Genomic DNA, 26,592 nt, shown 5'->3' with positions numbered 1-26,592 from the left:
GAAAACTAGCACTTTTCTCACAAAATTGTCACATGATCACCCACGACAAATGGGTACTGAATATTGTTTCTCAGGGTTACAGGTTCCACTTTCACACCCTACCAAGGTCAAAAGGTATGCCAGACCTGCCACAAAATCAATGGGCAGAGGCACAAAAACAAATTTCTGCTCTCATGGACATAAAGACTATTTAAAAAGTACCACAGCAAGAACAGAGGCAAGGATTTTACTCAAGACTTTTCTTGGTACCCAGAAAGGACAAAGCCTGGAGACCAATACTGGACCTGTCTATTCTAAATACTTTTCTGGATGTTCCAAAATTCAAAATGTTGACACTACAGCAACTTCTACCCATGCTGGGCAAGAAGGCTTGGCTAGTTACTTTGGACCTCAAAGAGGCATACCTGTATGTCCCAGTCAGACAATCTTGCAGAAGATACCTCAGATTCATAGCTGGCTCAATGCATTACCAATTCTCTGCACTGCCCTTTGGCTTATCTACTGCGCCCAGGGTCTCCACAAAATGCCTGGCACCAGTAATTGCATTTTGCAGACAAAAAAGAATTAAAATATATCCCTACTTGGACGACTGCCTTATTCAAACAGAGAGCAAGGACATTCTACTAAAGCATCTGGCGTTTGTAAAAAGATTACTAATTTGCCTAGGGTACACAGTAAACGAAAATAAATCAAAACTAGTGCCCTCTCAAGAGATAATATTCCTGGGTGCAAGCTTAAACACAACAGCCCAAATGGCTTATCTCACACCAGAAAAGCAAAGGCAACTGACTCATTACTTTCAAATGATGGCAGCAAAGACCCAGCTACCTGCAAGAAAAATTCTGCAGGCTTTGGGCTTCATGGCATCCTGCATCCTACTAATTCCATATGCAAGACTGCGTATGAGGAAGCTACAATGGTATCTAAAAAGTGTTTGGACTCAACATTGCCACAGCCTGGAAACAATAACTCTTATTCCCTGCCTACAACAGGAGTTTTGATGGTGGGCACTGGCCTGTCGCCACCACAAGGGACAGCCTTTCACTTTACCCACAGCCAGGCAGACACTAACAACAGATGCATCGGATTATGCCTGGGGGCCACACATGGCAGGAAAATGTATTCAGGGCACGTGGCCCTCGGACCAAATGCATCTTCATATCAGTCAAAAAGAGATGCTAGCTGTACAGAATGCCCTGACAGCCTTCAAGGATCTACTACATCCAGGACAACTATTACTAAAGACGGACAATACTACAGTTATGTGGTACATAAGCAAGGGGCACACATTCCTACCCCCTCTGCAGGCAAGCCATGACTTTGTGAAGCACAGCACTGACCTATCAAGTACATCTGCAGGCACAATTCCTGCCAGGAAAGAAAAATTATCTGGCAGACGAACTAAGCAGAAGCCTCATAGACCCTCACGAGTGGAAACTAGATCCACAGGTCTTCAGCATGATAACAAGGAAATGGGGATGCCCAGACATAGATCTTTTTGTCTCCCCTCATAACTGCCAACTACAGAGATTCTGCACAAGGACTTATCACTCACAAGCATGGAAAGTGAATGCTCTAACATTCAGCTGGAAATCCCAAACAGTCTATGCCTTTCCACAACTGCCTCTCCTTCCCAAGGTACTCCTAAAAGTCAGACAAGAGAAGCCAAAAATGATTCTTATTGCCCCAGACTGTCCACGCCAGCACTGGTACCCAATCCTAAAGAGCTTGTCTCAAGGCCCAGCCTGGACTTCACCTCAAATTCCTCATCTTCTGACTCAACAAAACAATCAGATCCTGCACCGCCAACTCAGAACCTTAAATCTGGCTGCATGGCAAATAATATAGCCAAAAAACATAAGACCCCCAAGGAGAGCACTAATACCTACATGGGACCTCAACTTTGTTTTAGAAAAGCTCACACTGCCTCCTTTTGAGCCAGCCAATACAGCTGATATAAATTTCTTATGGAAAACTGCTCTGCTCCTAGCAATAACTTCAGCAAGGAGAGTCTCAGAGTTACAGGCATTAATGGCAGTGGAACCCTTTATCATTTTTCATCTGGACAGGGCTTCTCTAAGGACAAACCCAACATTTATGCCAAAGGTAGCATCCAGTGTGGCTCTTAACCAAACCATTCATTTGCCAACATTTTATCCAAATCCCCAGTATAAAGGGGAGAGACTTCTGTTCTCTTTGGACATACACAGGCGGCTACGCTTCTACTTGGACAAAACAAAAGCTTTCAGAAAAACTGAGCAACTGTTTGTAGCATATGCTGCAGGATCACAAGGAAAGGCTATCTCAAAGAAGACTATTTAAAAATGGATAGGACACTTTATTCGTTTCTGCTATGCACAACATGACAAGTCAGTGCCTAAGAATATTTGGCCACATTCTACCAGGGCAGCAGCCTTTCTCAGAGGAGTACCAACCGAGGAAATTTTGGAGGCTGCAACCTGGAGTTCAGTGCACACATTTACCAAGCATTATCACTTACCTCTTTACTCTAAATCCAGAGCAGGCTTTGCCACTGCAGTTCATAGCCACTCCTAATCTTATTTAGACCCAGCCGCCCTACCTCAGCTTTGGGATTCAACCCAAGTGTAATGACTGCAACAGTGAAACACGATGAACATTGTACAGTTGTGTACCTGCTATAAATGTAGATGTTCGAGTGTATTCACTGTTGCATTCCAGGTTACCTACCCTCCATCCCACATTCTTTGTTGGGACTTCTCTATCCCTATACAACCTATGTGGTGTATTTGCTTGTAGATGAAAATATTGTTTTTATTTTACTGTATATTTTTTATAAGCAATATGTATTGCCTACCTTCTTGGGGGCACCTGACATCTGGGGCAAGAAAAACTGAAGAAAATGGTGTTGGCTGCATCTTATATACCCCTGGCGCACTGACGTCAGGGAAGAGGCGACAGCAACCGACGCAGGACCAGGACTTCAGAATTCAGGCCAACTGCGGGTAGCCTGCCAGCAGGATAACCCAAGTGTAATGGCTGCAACAGTGAATACACGCGAACATCTACATTTATGGTAGGTACACAACTGTACTTTACCACTATCCAAAATCCTTCTTTTGGCGCTCCCCTAGGGGGGAAAAAAACATTCAAAGCTGCAGGGTAAGGGGCCATCTCACCTTGTTTCAGATTTAGTGGAAAAGCATTACTCAGAACAAATTGGGCTTTAAGATGTTAGCACAGGCATTCGGGCTGCACTTTCAGACAAAACTAGCCTTTACTGGGATTCCTTCATTTTCAGAGGAAAAAGAAAAACCTAGTAGCATCCCTGATAGAGGAGCTTCTACTTACTGTACGGGAATCTTGAAAAGGGCCCCAGTAAGGAGGAAAGGCACAGGATTCTTTTGTGTCCAGGAAAAGTGGACCTTGAAGGTCCATTCTGGATTTATTTTGACTAAACACTTAGCAAAAGGTTCAAAAACACTGGATTCTAATCTTGCTGGCCTTTCTACTCTTCCTATACCCAGAAGTGCTTTTGGTCACCTTAGACCGCTAGGATGCCTACCTGTATATTCCTATTCACAGGACCCCGGAGGTGTTTCCTAAGGTTCGAGACAGGGTAACTCATTACCAGTTTACCTTTATGCTTTTTGGAATGGTTACTGAGCCCAGGATGTTCACAGCATGTTTGGTTCAGTTATATCTTATTGTAGAAGGAAGAACATCTGAATCTACTGATACCCTTCATTCAGTCCCAAGAAGGGGTAGAGAGTACACTGTAATTCACAGTAAACTGCTTCTGTACTGTTAGTTTCTCATTTAGCTTTTCCATCTTAAACCTAGTTCCCTCCAAGAAAGTACTAATGTCCTTCAAGAATGCAACTGCAGTCCTGACATATGGGTTGTCATGCCTCAGGCAGCCCTTCGGTCGGCCAGATTCCAAAGTCTGGGTCCGGCGTCGGCCGACGTCACCTCCTCCCTGACGTCAGAGCGGCTGGGGTATAAAGGCATCAGCCGACGCCATCTTCTCCAGTCTTTCTTGCCGCGCGGTGCCCGAAGCAGAAGCAGTTCGCAAGTGCCGGTCGGTCAGCTCCTGTGTTTTCAGTTACCGAAGTCATCTAAAAGCTAAGTACCCCGTTGGGGAACATTTTTTCTTGCCTCAGCCGATGTCAGAACAAATTGAAAAAGTTAGTAATTGTTTGTCTTGTGGTAAACAAATACCTCATAAGGACTTCCATTCTTACTGCCTCCCTTGCCTGGGCCCAGACCACGACGTCTCGGCCTGCACTGCCTGTGCTTGCTTTAATAAGCGCACTCTCAGGCGCCGGGCAGAATTTGCCGAAGACTTTTTTGCCGAATCCTACGCTTACATCATGCCGTCGGAACAACCGACAACTCAAACTACCAAAAAACGAAAGGACCGGGACCGACATCCTCGGCCCGCGTCTTCCACCGATACCACGCCTAAGCCCTCCGCGAGTGCTTCGGTCCCTTCGGAAGCGGTAATTCAACCGCTCCAGGCTGACGACACCACATTAACACGTTCTTCGGTCTGGGAGACTACACCGGTGCCGGTTGTTGATTTTCCTCCGGAAACCGAGGTTGTGGATCTACCCGACACCATTCCTGTGGACAAAGTTACCCCTGCACGTGGGGCAGCTAGGCCTCCAGTATCCATGTCCATCAAGGCCTTTGCACGTGCTAAGGCCGCCAGCCAGGCCAAGGCCCATCCTAAACCTACTTCTCAGGTCCCTTCTGCTGACAGACAGATCATGTCTCTTGCTGCAGATTTAATTTCTCTTATCAGGGGTTCTCAGCCTCACCCAGACAGAGGTTCTCAGCCACCTGCAGAAAAAAGGCCTAGAACTGAGCAGGCAGACAACCTTTCTTCAGATGAAGCCTCTGGGGATTCAGGGCATTCAGATAAGCAAGAAGAATCTTTCCGGCCTATGAGGACTCTGATGCTGAGGAATCAATTCCCTCTGCCTCTCCTCCAGAGGATTTTTCTTTTGGTGAAGTCCTCCATTCCATGAGGGAACATTTTAAGTGTCAGGGTCAGGAATTTTCTGATTCTAGGAAAAGGCTACGTACCTTCCTCAAGTTACCCCAGCACAGACCTTTAGCTATCCCTCCAGTCTTGGATGTCCTGGATGATGTATTCTCAGACTCCAGTGCTTCCCCTGATTCTCTCCCTCCTGCTCCTGTCAAGCCAGGCAGATATTACAGGGTTCCTGACACTCACAAGCATCTCTTTAAGGCCCACTCTGTGGATCTAGAAACTATTTCAAAGGGCCACAAAGGAGTAGCTACCTCCTCAGCCAAAACCCACTGCCAGCAGACAGTGAAGCCAGGTCCCTGGAGAGATGCGGTAAAAAAGTTTATACCTCTTCCACCCTTGCCATGAGGTCACTTAACTGCCTTTTTCATATGTTTCAGTACCAGGATTACTTACTGGATGATTTGCAGAAACAGCTAGCCTCTCCTGAGCCTATAGATAGAAAGGCATTGCAGGATTTGGTTCATAATACTCAGCAGGTTAGCAATCATTTTCTTCAGTGTGGTTATGATGCATTGGAGGCTTCATGTAGGGCAGCTATGACAGGGGCTGTTATCCGTAGACATGCTTGGTTGAAAGAACAGCCACTGCCGGATCATGTTAAAGTAAAGCTCCTGGACGCACCTCTGGATAAACAGAAGCTTTTTGGTGCTAATGCTCAGGATGTATTAAAGTCTGTTGAGGAGAAGGCAAAATCAGTACAGACAGTAAAGGATTTCCTCCAGGTCCAGCCACCCAGATTCAGCAGGAATTGGCCTTCAAAGAATTGGTCCTTTCCAGACTCTGACAAGTTTCAAAGGGGAAAGAACAGGCGTGCACGAGGTAGAGGGCAATACCGAGGCTCCTACAGGGGCCTCGGTAAAGGGCAATACCGAGGCTCCTACAGGGGCCGCCAATGGCAACCACAAAATCAGAGAAATGGCACAGGTAGTTCACCTGCACCACAGGGACAATCACAATGACTTACCTTTCACTCCGCCTACCAAGGCTCAAAGAGAAGCACCTCTAGGCGGAAAATTATCTTTATTCTCAAAAAACTGGCACATTATAACAAAGGACAAATGGATTCTGGACATAATAGACAGAGGTTACAGGTTCCACTTCCATACCTTACCAACGGGACAAGGCATGCCAAACCTGCCACAAAATCAAAGGGCAGAGGCACTCATAGAAGTTTCAAAGCTGTTACAAATAAAAGCAATAGAGAAGGTTCCTCCTCAGGAACAAGGCCAGGGATTTTATTCAAGACTGTTCCTTGTTCCAAGAAAAGAAAAGCAATGGAGGCCTATATTGGACTTGTCCGTTCTAAATACTTTTCTCATGGTGCCAAAATTCAAGATGCTGACGTTACAGCAACTTCTTTCCATACTGGGCAAGGGGTCTTGGCTGGTTACTCTGGACCTCAAGGAGGCATACCTGCATGTCCCTATCAGACACAGTTGCAGAAGATACCTCAGATTTCTTGCAGGAACAGAGCACTATCGATTCTCAGCATTGCCGTTTGGCTTATCTACTGCGCCCAGAGTATTCACGAAATGCCTGGCATCAGTAGTGGCACACTGCAGACTCCAGGGGATTCAAATATACCCTTACCTGGACGACTGCCTCGTACAAGCAGACAGCAAACAAACCTTGATAAAACACTTGGATTATGTCATTCAATTGCTGCAGGCTTTGGGATACACAGTCAACATTCAAAAATCAAGACTACTGCCATCCCAACAGATTATTTTTCTAGGAGCAAAGCTGGACACACAGCTACAAATGGCTTTCCTCACAGAGGAGAAACAAAAACATTTAACAGGTTACTTCAAAAGCCTAGCAAAACTAACCCACCTGACCGCAAGGAAGACCCTGCAGGCCCTGGGGTTCATGGCATCTTGCATTCTTCTAATCCCTCTGGCAAGATTACACATGAGAAAGCTGCAATGGTATCTAAAAAGCTTGTGGTCTCGCCACAGCCTAGAAGACATAATACCACTCGTACCATGCCTGCAAAAGGAATTCTTGTGGTGGGCTCAAGCAAGTCATTTAAACGAAGGCATGCCTTTCAACAAAACTCCAACAAGTCAAACTATTACAACAGATGCCTCAGACCATGGATGGGGGGCGCACATGGACGGCAGATGCATTCAAGGACAATGGACTCCCATGGAAATGCATCAGCACATAAATCAAAAAGAGATGTTGGCAGTGATACATGCAATAGAAGCCTTTGGAAAATCTCTTCAGCAAGGTCATCTGCTAATAAGGACAGACAACACCACTGTCATGTAGTACATAAACAAACAAAGGGGCACTCATTCCTACCCCCTCTGCAGGCTGACAATGACTCTTTGGGAAAAGTCCCTGAAACTGAACATCCACTTGCAATCCCAGTTTGTTCCGGGCAAGGACAATGTTCTGGCAGACAGGTTGAGCAGAAATTTCTTGGATCCACACGAATCTACACCCATGCATTTTCTCAGAAATAACAACTGCATGGGGAAGACCAGACATAGACCTCTTTGCATCTCATCTCAATCATCACCTGGAAAGGTTCTGCACAAGGATCCACCATCCTCTAGCCTGGAGAACGGATGCTCTATCCTTCAGCTGAAATGCCCTAACAATTTATGCATTCCCTCCTCTACCTTTACTCACCAAGGTGTTACTGAAGATCAAGGCAGAACAACCAAGAGGAATCTTGATAGCTCCAGACTGGCCAAGGCAACACTGGTATCCACTGCTACTGCGCATAACTCACACCAAACCGTGGCCCTTGCCTCACTGGCCTCTGCTCCTGTCTCAACACAATTACAGGACTGTTCATCAGAACCTGCAAACTTTGAAGCTGACAGCTTGGAGGGTTCCATGACTGTGACCCATGACTCCCTCTCCGAAAAAGTGCAGGAAATTTTGCTGGAGGCACGCAGGCCTTCCACCAGAAAAACCTATTCGGCCAAATGGAAGAGATTCATCATCTGGAATGTCAACAAGGGCCAGGATGCATCACTGATGAACATACCTCAGATATTAGAATACTTGGCAGAAATGTTTCACAGTGGCCTCTCATACTCTTCCATCATAATCCACGCTTCAGCTATCTCAGCACATTACAATTGTGATCTACCTGTGTTTTCGCATCCCTTGCTAAGGCAGTTTCTAAGCGGGATAAAGAATATCAAACCTCCAAAGAAACAACCAATTCCTGCATGGGACCTCAATTACGTCTTGGAAAAATTAACTCTTCCTCCTTTTGAACCAGCAGCTTCTTCAGAAATGCAATTTCTTTCTTGGAAAACGGTTTTCCTATTGGCAGTCACCTCAGCAAGAAGAGTCTCTGAGATACAAGCCCTCATGGCAGTTCCTCCTTTTCTCATTTTTCATCAGGACAGAGTTTCCCTTAGGACCAATCCTTCATTCATGCCTAAGGTGATATCCAGTGTGTCTCTAAACCAAGCAGTTCACCTGCCTACTTTCTTTCCTAACCCTCAAAATAAAGGGGAAAAGCTGCTGCATACTTTAGACATACACAGACAACTACGCTACTACTTGGACAGAACAAAGACCACCAGGAAGTCTAACCAACTGTTTGTAGCATATGCTGCTGGAGCGCAAGGAAAAGCAGTCACCAAACAAACTATTTCAAAATGGATTGGACACTGCATCAGATTCTGTTACTCTTTCCATGGAAAAAGTGTGCCAGCTAATATTAGACCACACTCCACCAGAGCTATGGCCACATCCACAGCCTTTCTAAGAGGAGTGGCTAAAAAAGACATTCTAGAGGCTGCTACATGGCGCTCCGTGCATACATTTACCAAACACTACAACCTGCCATTATACTCCAGATCCCGAGCAGGCTTTGCCTCGGCAGTCCTGCAGGGCCTTCTAGCTACACCATCTCTTGCTTAGTCCTACCACCCCCAGCTTGGCTATGGTATTCAACCCATATGTCAGGACTGCAGTTGCATTCTTGAAGGACATAGTACAGTTTTGTACCTACCATAAATGTAGATGTCCGATAGATATGCAACTGCAGTCAGGTTTTCCCTCCCTCCTACCCCTCTGTTTTTCCCTTGGGTCCTTTCTCCCCTTACCTATCAGCTGGGGTTATATGTTATGGTGTATCTGTTTATTACTGTTGTGCATGTCTGGTTTATCTGTTTATCCATTCACAAAATGTAGCCTTCCTTGGAGGGCACCTGGCATCTGGGGCAAGAAACACTGAAGAAGATGGTGTCGACTGATGCCTTTATACTCCAGCCGCTCTGACGTCGGAGAGGAGGCTCCTACAGAGGCCGTCAATGGCAGCCTCCAAACCAGACAGGTAGTGCAGGACCTGCAACTGCCGCACAAGGACAAACTCAATGACTTTGCTTTGACTCCGCCAACCAGGGCTCAGTTAGAAGCACCTTTAGGTGGAAAGCTTTCTTTATTCTCAAAAAATTGGCACAGCATTACAAGAGACAAATGGACACTGCAAATAATAGACAACGGATACAGGTTCCATTTCCACACATTGCCAAAAAGAAAAGGCATGCCAGGTCTGCCACCAAATCAAAGGGCAGAGGCTTTGAAACAAATCTCAAACTTACTACAAATGAAAGCCATAGAAAAAGTTCCTCTTTCAGAACAAGGCCAAGGATTTTATTCCAGACTGTTCCTTGTTCCAAGAAAAGAAAATCAATGGAGACCAATTCTCGACTTGTCTGCACTGAATACTTATCTCATTGTGCCAAAATTCAAAATGCTGACTCTACAGCAACTCCTTCCCATGCTGGGCAAGGGGTCTTGGCTGGTGACTCTAGACCTCAAGGAGGCATACCTGCATGTCCCTATCAGACAAAGTTGCAGAAGACACCTCAGATTTCTTGCAGGGTCAGAGCATTATCAATTCTCAGCATTGCCCTTTGGCTTATCTACTGCGCCCAGAGTATTCACGAAATGCCTGGCATCAGTAATAGCACACTGCAGACTTCAGGGGATTCAAATATACCCATATCTGGACGACTGCCTTATACAAACGGGCTGCCAACAAACTTTGGTAAAGGACTTAAATTATGCCATCACCCTTCTGCAGGCCTTGGGATATACAGTCAACATGCACAAATCAAGACTTGTTCCATCCCAAAGAATAACCTTTCTGGGTGCGGATCTAGACACAACCACCCAAATGGCTTATCTCACAGAAGAAAAACAAAGACAACTACCAGATTACTTCAAGAATCTGACAAGACAAACTCAGCTGACTGCAAGGAAAATCCTGCAGGCCCTGGGTTACATGGCATCCTCTATTCTTTTGATCCCACAAGCAAGGCTACATATGAGAAAGCTACAGTGGTACCCAAGGAGTTTATGGACTCAGCACCGTCACAGTTTAGAAACTTTAATCCCACTCATTCCATGCCTTCAAAAGGAATTTCTGTGGTGGGCTCAGGCCAGCCAGTCCAACAGGGGGTTGCCCTTCACAAAGCCAAAAACCTCCCAAACTATTACAACTGACGCTTCAGACCTAGGTTGGGGAGCACACATGGAGGGCAGAGGTATCCAAGGACAGTGGTCACAAAAGGAGCTACGCATGCACATAAATCAAAAAGAAATGCTAGCAGTGATACATGCAATCGAGGCCTTCAAACTCTTTCTGCATCAAGGCCACCTACTAATAAGGACAGACAACACCACAGTTATGTGGTACATAAACAAGCAAGGAGGTACCCATTCCTACCGTCTTTGCAGACTGGCAATGAAACTATGGGATCTTTCCTTGAAACTCAATATACAGCTGCAAGCTCAGTTTGTGCTAGGGAAAGACAATACACTGGCGGACAGCTTAAGCAGAAATATCATGGATGCGCACGAATGGATGCTGCACCCAGACATCTTTCTACAGATAACACAATCTTGGGGGAGGCCGGACATAGATCTATTTGCATCCCCCCACAATCATCAACTGAAGAAATTCTGCTCAAGGACATACCACCCACAAGCGTGGAAAGTGGACGCCCTCTCTTTCAGCTGGAGAAATCTAACAGTGTATGCATTTCCACCTATCCCATTAATGACCAAGGTGTTACTGAAGATCAGGACAGAGCAGCCAAAAGTGATTCTGATAGCTCCGGACTGGCCAAGACAGCACTGGTACCCACTGCTAAGGAGCATGTCACGTACGAAACCATGGCCTCTTCCTCTATGGCCACTTCTACTGACACAGCACAGTTACAAAACTCTACATTCCAACCTGAAAACCTTGCAACTAACAGCCTGGAGAATACCTTGACTCCTCCTCAGGATAAGCTATCCCAGAGAGTGAAGGATATTATTATGGAAGCTCGCCGCCCTTCCACAAGAAAGGCATATTCAGCAAAATGGAAAAGATTTCTCATTTGGAACACCACAAAGGGCCTAGATGCCACAGTAATGAGCATGGCACATATCCTGGAATATTTGGCAGAAATGTTCCACAATGGTCTGTCTTATTCTTCCATTAAAATTCATGCTTCAGCAATTTCAGCAGAGTACAATACTGATCCACCTGTCTTCTCTCATCCTCTCCTAAGACAGTTTCTAAGAGGAATCAAAAACATCAAACCTCCAAGGAAACCACCTGTGCTTGGGACCTTAACTTCGTGTTGGAAAAACTAACGCTGCCTCCATTTGAACCAGCAGCTTCTGCAGATCTACAGTACCTTTCATGGAAGACTGCCTTCCTTCTGGCCATAACCTCAGCAAGAAGAGTTTCGGAGTTGCAGGCCCTGATGGCAGTACAGCCATTCATTATTTTTCATCAGGACAGAGTTTCATTGAGAACCAATCCTACATTTATGCCAAAGGTGGTATCCAGGGTTTCATTAAACCAAGCTATTCACTTGCCTACCGTCTTTCCAAATCCACAAAACAAAGGGGAGAAACTTCTGCACACCCTGGACATACACAGACAGTTGCGCTACTACTTGGACAGAACTAAAGGTTTCAGAAAAACTGACCAGCTGTTGGTAGCATATGCTGTTGGTACACAAGGAAAAGCAATTTCCAAACAGACAATTTCAAAATGGATAGGAAATTGCATTCGCTTTTGTTACTCCTTTCATGGAAAGACTGTACCAGCTAACATTAGACCTCATTCCACGAGAGCCACAGCCACCTCCACAGCCTTCTTAAGAGGGGTGGCTACCAAGGACATTTTAGAAGCTGCCACATGGAGCTCCGTGCATACATTTGCCAAGCATTACAATTTACCTTTATATTCCAGATCCAGAGCAGGCTTTGCTACGGCTGTCCTGCAGGGTATTTTAGCTACACCATCCCTTTCTTAGTTCCTCCACCCCCAGATTGGCTGTGGTATTCTACCCATATGTGATGACTGCAGATGCATCCTTGAAGGACATAGTACAGTTTTGTACCTACCATAAATGTAGATGTCCGATAGGTATGCATCTGCAGTCAGGTTTACCCTCCCTCCTTCCCCTCTGTGGTATTCTTGGGTACTTACCCATCTAATAGCTAGCTGAGGGGATCTATTTTGGTGTATTTGTTTTTATATATTATTGTGCATGTTTGGATTTTTATTGCATTTCTCCAAATTTAGCCTTCCTTAGAGGGCACCTGGCATCTGGGTCAAGAAAAACTGAGGACGATGGCGTTGGCTGACGCTTTTATACCCCAGACGCTCTGACGTCGGGGAAAGGGCGACATCAGCCGACGCCGGACCCAGACTTTGGAATCCGGCCGACCGAAGGGCTGCCTGAGGCAGGACAACCCATATGTGATGACTGCAGATGCATACCTATCGGACATCTACATTTGTGGTAGGTACAAAACTGTACTTTCTCAACCCCCTCCACCCCTACTGACTACATCTGCCCTTAGCTTAAATGCTTTTTGCATACTCCATTCTGAACAGATGTGGGAAGCACTTATTCCCCGAGTCTTTCTGCCTTTTATTGTGCAAGCACTCAAGTGTTGTGTGGTAGTAGGTTCCGCCTGTTGCTTAGGATTGTGCCCATGATTCAGATCGGTATTCCCTTCCCCCTGATGTCCTTCAAGAATGCAACTGCAGTCCTGACATATGGGTTGTCCTGCCTCAGGCAGCCCTTCGGTCGGCCAGATTCCAAAGTCTGGGTCCGCCGTCGGCCGATGTCGCCTCCTCCCCGACGTCAGAGCGGCTGGGGTATAAAGGCATCAGCCGACGCCATCTTCTTCAGTCTTTCTTGCCGTGTGGTGCACGAAGCAGAAGCAGTTCGCAAGTGCTGGTCGGTCAGCTCCTGTGTTTTCAGTTACCAAAGTCATCTAAAAGGTAAGTACCCCATTGGGGAACATTTTTTCTTGCCTCAGTCGATGTCAGAAAAAATTGAAAAAGTTAATAATTGTTTGTCTTCTGGTAAACAAATACCTCATAAGGACTTCCACTCTTACTGCCTCCCTTGCCTGGGCCCAGACCACGACGTCTCGGCCTGTGCTGCCTGTGCTTGCTTTAATAAGCGCACTCTCAGGCGCCGGGCAGAATTTGCCGAAGACTTTTTTGGCGAATCCTACGCTTACATCATGCCATCGGAACAACCGACAGCACAAACTACCAAAAAATGAAAGGACCGGGACCGACTTCCTCGGCCTGTGTCTTCCACTGATACCACGCCTAAGCCCTCCGTGAGTGCGTCGGTCCCTTCGGAAGCGGTAATTCAACCGCTTCAGGCCGATGACACCGCGTTACCACGTTCTTCGGTCTCGGAGATTTCACCGGTGCCGGTTGTTGATTTTCCTCCAGAAACCGAAGCTCTGGATCTACCCGACACCATTCCTGTGGACAAAGTTACCCCTCCACGTGGGGCAGCTAGGCCTCCGGTATCCATGTCCATCAAGGCCTTTGCACGTGCTAAGGCTGCCAGCCAAGCCAAGGCCCATCCTAAACCGACTTCTCAGGTCCCTTCTTCTGACAGACAGATCATGACTCTTGCTGCAGATCTAATCTCTCTTATCAGGGGATCTCAGCCTCACCCAGACAGAGGTTCTCAGCCGCCTGCAGAAAAAAGGCCTAGAACTGAGCAGGCAGACAACCTCTCTTCAGATGAAGCCTCTGGGGATTCAGAGCATTCAGATACCCAAGAAGAATCCTTCCAGGCCTATGAGGACTCTGATGCTGAGGAATCAATTCCCTCTGCCTCTCCTCCAGAGGATTTTTCTTTCGGTGAAGTCCTCCACTCCATGAGAGAACATTTTAAGTGGCAGGGTCAGGAATTTTCTGATTCTAGGAAAAGGCTACGTACCTTCCTTAAGCTACCCCAGCACAGACCTTTAGCTATCCCTCCAGTCTTGGATGTCCTGGATGATGTATTCTCAGACTCCAGTGCTTCCCCTGATTCTCTCCCTCCTGCTCCTGTCAAGCCAGGCAGATATTACAGGGTCCCTGACACAAGCATCTCTTTAAGGCCCACTCTGTGGATCTAGGAACTATTTCACAGGGCCCCAAAGGAGTAGCTACTTCCTCAGCCAAAAACCCTCTGCCAGCAGACAGGGAAGCCAGGTCCCTGGAGAGATGGGGCAAAAAAGTTTATACCTCTTCCACCCTTGCCATGAGGTCACTTAACTGCCTTTTTTCATATGTTTCATTACCAGGATTACTTACTGGATGATTTGCAGAAAAAGCTAGCCTCTCCTGAGCCTATAGATAGAAAGGCATTGCAGGATTTCGTTCATAATACTCAGCAGGTTAGCAATCATTTTCTTCAGTGTGGTTATGATGCATTGGAAGCTTCATGTAGGGCAGCTATGACAGGGGCCGTTATCCGTAGACATGCTTGGTTGAAAGAGCAGCCACTGCCGGATCATGTTAAAGTAAAGCTCCTGGACGCACCTCTGGATCAACAGAAGCTTTTTGGTGCTAATGCTCAGGATGTGTTGAAGTCTATTGAGGAGAATTCAAAATCAGTACGGACAGTCAAGGATTTCCTCCAGGTTCAGCCACCCAGATTCAGCAGGAATTGGCCTTCAAAGAATTGGTCCTTTCCAGACTCTGACAAGTTTCAAAGGGGAAAGAACAGGCGTGCACGAGGTAGAGGGCAATACCGAGGCTCCTACAGGGGCTGCCAGTGGCAACCACAAAATCAGAGAAGTGGCACAGGTAGTTCACCTGCACCACAGGGACAATCACAATGACTTACCTTTCACCCCACCTACCAAGGCTCAAAGAGAAGCACCTCTAGGCGGAAAATTATCTTTATTCTCAAAAAACTGGCACATTATAACAAAGGACAAATGGATTCTGGACATAATAGACAAAGGTTACAGGTTCCACTTCCATACCTTACCAACGGGACAAGGCATGCCAAACCTGCCACAAAATCAAAGGGCAGAGGCACTCATAGAAGTTTCAAAGCTGTTACAAATAAAAGCAATAGAGAAGGTTCCTCCTCAGGAACAAGGCCAGGGATTTTATTCAAGACTGTTCCTTGTTCCAAGAAAAGAAAAACAATGAAGGCCTATATTGGACTTGTCCGTTCTAAACACTTTTCTCATGGTGCCAAAATTCAAGATGCTGACGTTACAGCAACTCCTTCCCATGCTGGGCAAGGGGTCTTGGCTGGTTACTCTGGACCTCAAGGAGGCATACCTGCATGTCCCTATCAGACACAGTTGCAGAAGATACCTCAGATTTCTTGCAGGAACAGAGCACTGTCATTTCTCAGCATTGCCGTTTGGCTTATCTACTGCGCCCAGAGTATTCACGAAATGCCTGGCATCAGTAGTTGCACATTGCAGACTCCAGGGGATTCAAATATACCCTTACCTGGACGACTGCCTCATACAAGCAGACAGCAAACAAACCTTGACAAAAAACTTGGATTATGTCATTCAATTGCTACAGGCTTTGGGATACACAGTCAACATTCAAAAATCAAGACTACTGCCATCCCAAGAGATTATTTTTCTAGGAGCAAAGCTGGACACACAACTACAAATGGCTTTCCTCACAGAGGAGAAACAAGAACATTTAACAGATTACTTCAAAAGCCTAGCAAAACTAACCCACCTGACCGCAAGGAAGACCCTGCAGGCCCTGGGGTTCATGGCATCTTGCATTCTTCTAATCCCTCTGGCAAGACTACACATGAGAAAGCTGCAATGGTACCTAAAAAGCTTGTGGTCTCAACACAGCCACAGCCTAGAAGACATAATACCACTCATTCCATGCCTGCAAAGGGAATTCTTGTGGTGGGCTCAAGCAAGTCATTTAAACGAAGGCATGCCTTTCAACAAAACTCCAAGTCAAACTATTACAACAGACGCCTCAGACCATGGATGGGAGGCACACATGGACGGCAGATGCATTCAAGGACAATGGACTCCCATGGAAATGCATCAGCACATAAATCAAAAAGAGATGTTGGCAGTGATACATGCAATAGAAGCCTTTGGAAAATCTCTTCAGCAAGTCATCTGCTAATAAGGACAGACAACACCACTGTCATGTGGTACATAAACAAACAAGGGGGCACTCATTCCTACCCCCTCTGCAGATTAACAATGACTCTTTGGGAAAAGTCCCTGAAACTGAACATCCACTTGCAATCCCAGTTTGTTCCGGGCAAGGACAATGTTCTGGCAAACAGGTTGAGCAGAAATTTCTTGGATCCACACGAATGGATGCTACACCCACGCATTTTCTCACAAATAACAACTGCATGGGGAAGACAGGACATAGATCTCTTTGCTTCTCATCTCAATCATCACCTGGAAAGGTTCTGCACAAGGACACACCATCCTCTAGCCTGGAGAACGGATGCTCTCTCCTTCAGCTGGAATGCTCTAACAATTTATGCATTCCCTCCTCTACCTTTACTCACCAAGGTGTTACTGAAGATCAAAGCAGAACAACCAAGAGGAATCTTGATAGCTCCAGACTGGCCAAGGCAACACTGGTATCCATTGCTACTGAGCATAACTCACACCAAACCGTGGCCCTTGCCTCAGTGGCCTCTGCTCCTGACTCAGCACAATTTCAGGACTGTTCATCAGAACCTGCAAACTTTGAAGCTGACAGCTTGGAGGGTTCAATGACTGTGACCCATGACTCCCTCTCCAAAAAAGTTCAGGAAATTTTCCTGGAGGCACGCAGACCTTCCACCAGAAAAACCTATTCGGCCAAATGGAAGAGATTCATCATCTGGAATGGCAACAAGGGTCAGGATGCTTCACTGATGAACATACCTCAAATATTAGAATACTTGGCAGAAATGTTTCATAGTGGCCTCTCATACTCTTCCATCAAAATCCACGCTTCAGCTATCTCAGCACATTACAACTGTGATCCACCTGTGTTTTCACATCCCTTGCTAAGACAGTTTCTAAGAGGGATAAAGAATATCAAACCTCCAAGAAAACCACCGATTCCTGCATGGGATCTCAATTACGTTTTGGAAAAATTAACTCTTCCTCCTTTTGCGCCAGCAGCATCTTCAGAAATGCAGTTTCTCTCTTGGAAAACGGTTTTCCTGTTGGCAGTCACTTCAGCAAGAAGAGTCTCGGAGATACAGGCCCTCATGGCAGTTCCTCCTTTTCTCATTTTTCATCAGGACAGAGTTTCTCTTAGGACCAGTCCTTCATTCATGCCTAAGGTGATATCCAGAGTGTCTTTAAACCAAGCAATCCACCTGCCTACTTTCTTTCCTAATCCTCAAAATAAAGGGGAAAAGCTGCTGCATACTTTGGACATACACAGACAACTACGCTACTACTTGGACAGAACAAAGGCCACCAGGAAGTCTGACCAACTGTTTGTAGCCTATGCTGCTGGAGCGCAAGGAAAAGCAGTCTCCAAACAAACTATTTCAAAATGGATTGGACACTGCATCAGATTCTGTTACTCTTTCCATGGAAAAAGTGTGCCAGCCAATATTAGACCACACTCCACCAGAGCTATGGCCACATCCACAGCCTTTCTAAGAGGAGTGGCTACAAAAGACATTCTAGAGGCTGCTACATGGAGCTCCGTGCATACATTTACCAAACACTACAACCTGCCATTATACTCCAGATCCCGAGCAGGCTTTGCCTCGGCAGTCCTGCAGGGCCTTCTAGCTACACCATCTCTTGCTTAGATCCTACCACCCCTAGCTTGGCTATGGTATTCAACCCATATGTCAGGACTGCAGTTGCATTCTTGAAGGACATAGTACAGTTTTGTACCTACCATAAATGTAGATGTCCGATAGATATGCAACTGCAGTCAGGTTTTCCCTCCCTCCTACCCCTCTGTTTTTCCCTTGGGTCCATTCACCCCTTACCTATTAGCTGGGGTTATACGTTATGGTATATCTGTTTATTGCTGTTGTGCATGTCTGTTTTTTTCTGTTTATCCATTCACAAAATTTAGCCTTCCTTGGAGGGCACCTGGCATCTGGGGCAAGAAACACTGAAGAAGATGGCGTCGGCTGATGCCTTTATACCCCAGCTGCTCTGACGTCGGGGAGGAGGCGACATCTGCCGACGCCGGACCCAGACTTTGGAATCTGGCCGACCGAAGGGCTGCCTGAGGCAGGACAACCCATATGTCAGGACTGCAGTTGCATATCTATTGGACATCTACATTTATGGTAGGTACAAAACTGTACTTTGTAACAACACAACAGTCAAGAGTTTGTGAAAGCATTTTCACATTTGTTTCTTCTTGAACCAAATCCCAGCTGGGTCTTAAAAAGTTCCAAGGGCCATTATGTTTCAGTGTTGCTTTATTCTCGTCTGTTGTTGTAGAATAAGGTGCCATTCTGTCTTGGGATCTAACACCTCTGTCTCCCTATCTTTTAACATCTGGACAAACTGTTTTCCTTTTTATCAGGAGAAAATACACTGCAGATCACCATTTAAAAAAAAAAAAACGTAAGAATACATTCTGCTTAAACCATCTGCTTTAGCCTGACGTTACTCCTGACTTATCCTAAGAAATGCCTTTACCTATTTCTTGGTAGTAGGGGGCCATGCCTCAATAGCCTCAAATCTTGGCAGGATCTGACCTACTCTTTCCACCACCTACACTGTTACCCATATTAGATACCTCTGCAATACCCACCTGACACTTGTTAGCCTTAATAGTCAGCCTTGCCCTTTGCAGTCTGCCCAACACTTCTCTGACATTGCACATGTTCTGCCTAAGACCAGCTGTAGATGGCAGTACCATTCGAGTTAGCAAGGGCGTAATATCCTGTTCTTGCTAGGATGCACTGTACCAGCATTGCCATGTTATTTTAGTTACATTGAATTCTAATTACAATGTGTGTGGATATTTTAGTATGCCTACCTCAAAATTGATGTACTGAACTGTCAGAGTATGTGGATATTTGTATGCATGTGAAGTACATAAATATTGTATATGTGTTCGTCTTGTTATAATCATTATTTGAGGAATTTGCTTTCTGGCCCAGGAGGTAATGGGTGAATAGGAAACGGGACCAACTCACTTACCCAGTTAACAAACAAGTAATTAAAATTTTTTTCCAAAGGACATTATGACTGATTTGCCGTGGGAAGTTTATTCCACAAGATTGGAAGGCATTTCATTGAAGTCTGATTTTTTTGCTTGTTTTTGATATATTTTAAGAACAAATAGCATTCTCAGTAATTGGTAACACAACCTGTAATGTGCATTAGCATGGAATGGGTCATATTTGTGTGCAACCATCAATGAAGGGAAGATTTCCATTTTGGAAAGTGTATAGTTTGTATGTTTGCTGTGAATAAGAATGGCTTCTGATTTTTTTTTTTTTTTTGAAAGTGTAGTTAGTGTCTTGCTTGCGTCATAAAGCAGAGTGTCTAGGAAAATATGACATGGATTCAAAGATGAGAAGCAGCAACTTCATCCAAAATCAGCCTGACAGTCACCAGTGTGTGCACATCAGTGACAGGTTGGAATGCGTATTAAAAAACAGTTGTGTATATGTTGAGTAATAGTATATATTTTTTTCTTTTAAGAATGGCTGTTTTGTTTACATTAATATGGCATGAAAGTGGCCTTACAGATATAAACAGAAAACAGGGAGCATTGTATTATATGCAGAAGTCTAGGGAGCAAGTAGCAATGTTACAGGAGACCTATTTGGATAAAAATGAGCAGGTTAATTTGACAAGTTATTTCAGGTGGAAGATTCAGCAGACTACTGGAGGCAAAGGGAAAGCGAAGTGTTGATACTGATTGCAAGAGTGGCATTAACAGTGATAGAAGAGGAAAAAAAGAAGCAGTAATGGCAGATTTATGGTAGTAAGAAGTTATTGTATTTATATTCCACCTAAAATACCTTTATGGAGCTTGGGAGAATTAATAAGCTTATAGCAGTGAAATAATATTTATGAATAGGGACTGGAACTTGATGTGCAATAGTGAGGTTGACAATATACAAGGGAAACTGTAACGAGAGAGAGTAGATTTCTGAAAAAATAAGAGATTTGGAGTTGGGGAATGAAAGTAGAGTATCGGTAAGATAGAATTTGCATGTTTTTCCTCACAGTACAACTGAACACAATCTGTTTTCTAGGAGTTTATGTATTTAGTTGAAAGCTGTGATACTCCTCCATTAACTTTCAATAACTATCAGATTGTGCATCTGTAAAAAAGATGTTGCATGGTAATCATGTAAAAATGAGACAGTAGAATATGTGCACATTGTTCTGCTTTAAGTAGGGAAAGCTTGGCAGTGGCATCTCAAGCAAGTACTGTTCAAGTGGACTGATAACTGCATTGTTTTGGCTAATGTGGTCAAAAACAACTCTACCAAGAATGCAGCTTCTTCCATTGCCTGTTTCTAGAATGTGCCCCGTACATACCTTGATTATTAATGCATTCCTTCACCAGATACTGCTTTGGTATCCACCACAGGAATTTGAGCATGCTTTAAAGCAGTTCGGTGCCCAATGATGTGGCCTTCCTAGCTTTGCCTGTCTGGGCTTTCTTGCTGCTGCCTCCATGTGAGATTTAGATTTTGTGCTTGGTATTTTCCAGTTAGTGCCAAATACAGATGGCTCCTTGAAGCAAGACCTAACTGATATGTAACATATTGATCTTTGACAAGACCCTGTTTAGTCCATACTAGTCCAGCTAATGGTACGTTTGTAATCTGCCCTTAATTTATTTGGTATTTGCTTGTGTCCATTCAGACATAGTTTAGGAGCATGGGATCATATGTACTGTTGGTAGACAGGATATCATGGCCCGCATCTGTGTTGGCAGGTGTTCACAAGAGTGGAAGCTGGTGAATGAAAGAAACACACCAAGGGAGTGCTCTCAAGAAGTAGATCCCAGTTGTAGTCACTGCACAGGTCTGTCTTGAGGATTGTTTGGTGCAGCGAGTATTTGCAATTATTTTTTTCTTTTAAGAGCCTCTTTTAGTAGTCTGTCAAGCCTACTTGTGGTTTTGCACTGATCCAAGATCAGTAGGATTCTTAAGACTGTAAGTCAGTAGTTATGTTTTTTAATCGATCTTTATATCTCCTGTGTTGCTTCTATCACTTATTTTTTGAGCAAAAGACTGGGGGGAGTGGGGTGTGTTTCTCTCTTTATATGTCTTCAGTGTTGATGTGATGTACCATCTTGTGGTGTGGCAGCCCCACCAAAACTGCCAGAGAAAAAGCATGGGACAATAGTACCACCTCTTTGTGGAGAACTTATCAAAGTAGTTTTTCCATCTGAAGTGCATGTACATATCTAATATAAAGTAGTGTATGTTGTTTATGTAGATGTTTGCTTTTTTTTTGGGGGGGGGGTTGCATCTTGTCCTGTCTGCATACCTAAGTTGAACTTTCTCTTCATGAGTATGATGGCTTTTCCACACATTATTACAATACAATATTGTATTTTTTTTTGGGGGGGGGGGGGGTTAACTGCCAGATTCTCCCTAAATCCACAGCACACACTCCAGTCTCTGGGTTAACCTTTGTGTCACCCTCTCCACCAGGTCACAGTACAGGCAAAGCTTCATGATTGGTGAAAACCTTTAAAAATTAAAATATAAATGGCTGCCTGGCAACTGGGAGTGGAGAGAGAATGAGTGGGTGGAGGATTGCCGACACGTAGAGTGAATACTGGACTAGTTACCAGAAGATAGCAGCAGAGAGGATGAGCGGAGTGTACAAGATGGGAGTCTATCTGCCATAACATTATCATTCTAACTGGATGTTCTGCATGTGTTTCCTTCTGGGTAAGGCGCTTGTCTATAGGGAGAAGTTACATTTTTTGTAAATCTCTTCTTCTTCAACTGGCATCTAGTGTTGAGGGAGGGAAGCAATGTACAAAAATGAAAAGTGAATGAAATGATTTAATTTTCTATGTTTTTCTGTTTGGGGGGCATATGTTGCAGTTATTTGTGTTATGTTTTGTTTTTCAGATTTACAGTTATGAATTGTTCACACCTGCATTTATGCATTGTCATCTTATACTTGGGGAGTTGTTTGAGGGATCACCCCTCCATTACTGTTCTTAGGAAGGCTTATCCTAACCAAACAAACAGCAATAATTTAATTATAAATACTTGCATGCAAGTCATTTACTATGAAGTATATCATGGCAGCACTGTATTTAATTTGATTGATTTTTGTATCTGTCCTGTCTTCTACCATCTTGTCCCGACCTATTTCTTTTCTTCTGTGTCTGCAGTTGTACATTTGTTTTACTAGCAAAGTGATGTATTTAATATAGAGTTAAACCAGCTTCTTGAGTGTAACCACATTTTACCTGAATTATCCACATTGTTCAGAGATTAAAATTTTTGGGGTGGAGTTAATTATACTGGCAACATGGGCAACCTTTGAAAAAAACAGTGTTGTCATTTCTGACTGGTGGATTCATTTTTTGTTATCCAGTAATTAGATACAGTGGAACATTGTACCTTTTTATTTATTAACAGATACCAGTTTGGAATTAAAGAATTTTGTATTTTGGCCCTTTCGTGCATTTCACAGTATTGCTGCAGGATTACCAAATGCAGCCTTATTTTCTGCAAGTGATTCCTGTTCCTTCACTCATTCTTGTGACAGGGTATGGCTAATATTAATTCAGCTCCCTGTCTTTCTGTTGTGCACACAAGAATTCCTATGTTTCACCAGTAGGCAGTGACCAGAGTTGTTAGACCATTTTCTGTATTTTGGGTGTAATTTGAGGGTTGCATTTTGTGCATCTTAGTTGCTGAAGCAAATTAAGTACATCTTGCATTCACCTTAATTTGTACAACCAGACATTTTTACTTCCAGCATGCTATGATATGTGGTTGCTTAGACATTTGTGTGACAGTGAGATATCAGCTTTCGCTCTGTAATGATGATTTTGTCCTTTAGTGCTCTTGAATCTGCTTCTCTTCTGATCTGTTTGCTTGCGAATTTGGGATGTTGGCATCATAATCAGTAGCCTTGCTGCCTGTGCTCAGAGGTTAGCACTTTTATAAAACAGCATGGTGATTTCCTTTGATGATGGAGAATTATACCAAGAGTTCCTTTTAAACACCTTCAGTATAAAAAAAATCGTGTCATATACGAGTAACACTGCAGGTCATCAGGTTCAGCTGTTTGCAGAAAAAAAAACAATTTTCTTTTAAGGGTGACTCATGGTTTTTCTGAGATGTTGCTTGCAGATTTCCATGGTATCTCAAGAAATGTAATTCCACAGTAGCTTCTTTCACTTCTGAGTTATGGTTTTGAAGTTGATTAAATCTGCAGTCACAGGAGTAAAGAATTATTCTTATGGCTTCCATTTCAGCAACTCCCAAGCATCTTGGAATAAGAAGCTCCATTTTTACATCAACTTGTTATTGTGATATAACAAACCTCAGAGGGATTTTTTTACAGAATCATTTCAGTACTGATTTGCGGGAGGTAGAGCAGTTTTCAGGACACTCAGAAATCATCTGTTTCCTTATTTGCTGACTTAACATACTGAAGAGAAATAGGCTGGAGTTTAAAATATGACTTCTCTGCAAGCCTGATGCCACTATTCATAAAGCTACAAGAACATAGCAGGCAGCTTCTCTGAATTACCATTCACCTTTCTTGAAGACCAGCAGCTGAGCTTTTTGTCCTCCATATCGGACAGAGTGCATATTGCACACTTTATTTCAAATTAATTTTTGTGAAAAAATTCGACTCAATTTCCTGAAATTTGTTTCATTTTTGTTTTTGTGTGGATCACCATGATGGTGAAGCACTGAATATTATGCCAGCACTCTACTTTCTAGTAATCTTTCACTTTCTTTCTCTTTTCTTTCTTTTATATCTCGAATGTGACTGTGTTTCATGCTAGATCCCTGAGCGTCAGTAGTGTGTCTTCTGTCTCCAGCGCCTCCTCTAGCAGCAGTTCTGTACGCAGTGCTGACTCTGAAGACATGTATGCTGACCTTGCTAGTCCAATCTCATCAGCCAGTTCCAGATCACCCACACCAGCATCAAAAAAAGAAAAAGGTATGTTTTGCAGCAAACTAAATTGGAGGTAGGTGGACCCAGGATAGTCATAGTTAAAATTATGGTCTTGTTTTTATGCTTTACTCTTGCATTTAATATGTTTTTGCTTTTATGTTGTATTGCATAACTGAATAGTTTGAGAAAAGATACTGACATGCATGCTTCTTTAAATGTTTGCATACTGTATATTAACCTTTTAATAGTTCTAAATTTCTGGAGAAGTGTCTTTGTGACTGAAGATTAGCTTATTTCAGGTAAAACTGTGATGTCTTTAATTTGTTCATCGTTGACTGTCTTTTTTTATTTAATCCCCTGGGTGCAACAATAAGATATTCTACTGCATTATCATTGACCTTAATCAGTGAAGGCTGGCTGTGGATAACAAGGATCAGTCATCCTGCAGCTATACTCCTTGGCTAGGAGACTGGATATTAGCTGCTGCAGTAGGTACCCCTTGACAAAGATCAAAGATTCTGATGCATTTGCTGCTAAGTAAACTTTGAAGTAAAATTAAATAGATACGATCAGATTGCATCTACCGTCTTGATGTCAGATTTATAAGGACATTTGCAAAACATAAATTAAACCTTGCAACTAATATGCAATTTGGAGTACATAAATTTAATTGGTTAAAGCGGAAACAAGTACTTTGGCTCTGAGTTGTAAGATTAGAATAACACATGATAGAATTGATTGTTGAATCAGCAGCCATCAGTGGCTGGAAACATTATTTAATTAATTTATTTATGTAATTATTGTCATTGGTTTAGCAGGATAGTCTGACTGGATAATTTTCTCCTTTTTTGGTGGAGGCCCAGGGAGAAAATCTCCACAAATGCAGTAACAGAAAAGACATCATGTTACAATATACTGTAAACACATTAATATAAATATTAATGCACATATGACATGTATAACAATACGTATACATATATATATATATATATATATATATATATATATATATATATATACACACAGTCATGAAAACAAGATAATTACAGTGTCATGTAGTACTGAAAAATAAACATTGAATGTGTATAAGCCTATAGTTTAACTTTAAAATTACTTGGGGAAGGGGTACTGACACGTCCACAATATTTGGTAAATTTAGGATAAGTTTGGCTAGGCTTAAAACGCCTCTTGGGCCAGTACCCTAGAAACTAACCTATGAATTAGTTTGGGAGCATACTTCTCAGTCTATTGAAATGAGAAATCTGGACAAAGCCAAAAAAATAGGGTCAATTTTTAAATGTTGCTCTTACAAACTTAGAAAGTTTATAGAATAACAGTTTTTGCATTAGCATAAATTTTCTGAGGGGTATGGAGTCTGAAACTCAAATGCCTGTTCTTATTTTCTAACTTCAGTTTTTAATGATTTGCCACTAATTTGCCAGAAAACCACAATTTTATGAAAATGGACCAAAAATATGAGGCAAAAACCTGTACAGTCAAGATGTATAAATTCATAGGTAGATACTAGGCTATCTGCCTGAGGGCATTTATAAGCCTTGCCAGAGTGTGTCTGCTTTCGCTGCCCCATTGATTAATTAACTGATCATCTGTCAAGCAAAGCCAATGAATTGTTCCCAGGGGTGTATTTTCTGTTACCCATCCACTCGTCAAAGTTTCTCTTGAATGTGTTAGTGAGGGGCTCTGCCTAATGTAGTTTGCAATTTTGTTCCAAAGCATGGGGAGTCTCTGTGACAGGAATCTAGCCCTCCAGCATGTTCTGTTTATTGTTGTGACGAGGTTTAGCTCACTAGAGTGCGTGGCTCGCAGTGACTTGGATTTCTTTAGGTGGTGCATGTCCATCAGTTCTGAGTTGAACATGGCTTTGTAAGTCAGGCAGAGATCACCTCTGAGTAAGCAAGATGCCACTGAGTACAGCCGGAGTTTTTTCAGTCGGGCTGCATATGTTTGGGAGATGTTAAAAATGGACATCTGAACACTTTTTAGAATTAAAACGCGATAAGGTTTGTGGTGTTACAGTAGAAATCATTTCATCTAGATACTGGCTTTTAAAGCCAGTAAAGCATTTAGTGAGACCTGTCTTATAGACAAGTAAGTAGGTAAAAATAGAGAGAGAAAAGTCACGGATATGTTTTTAAATTCTTTTCTGAGTTAACTAAATTACTTAAAGATGT

General features: G+C 43.5%; 1 protein-coding gene across 13 annotated transcripts in view; it reads left to right on the top strand.

Annotated features, from left to right (window-relative positions):
- Nucleotides 1-26,592, top strand: part of ZC3H18 (zinc finger CCCH-type containing 18) — a 2,225,788-nt gene that overhangs the window by 1,576,001 nt on the left and 623,195 nt on the right. For 11 of the 13 annotated variants that reach the window (XM_044081724.1, XM_044081723.1, XM_044081715.1 and 8 more), the window contains one exon: nt 24,288-24,445. In XM_044081724.1, coding sequence (XP_043937659.1) covers nt 24,288-24,445 — 158 coding nt within the window. The remainder of the gene's footprint in view (nt 1-24,287; nt 24,446-26,592) is intronic. The other 2 variants (XM_044081722.1, XM_044081718.1) reach the window with 1 other exon arrangement.

Source organism: Protopterus annectens, chromosome 8.part1 (assembly GCF_019279795.1).
Source record: "Protopterus annectens isolate FY-2018-M chromosome 8.part1, PAN1.0, whole genome shotgun sequence".
Taxonomy (NCBI): Eukaryota; Metazoa; Chordata; order Ceratodontiformes; family Protopteridae; genus Protopterus; species Protopterus annectens.
Note: the sequence above shows the minus strand (reverse complement) of the source record. Positions and strands in the feature narration are given on the sequence as shown.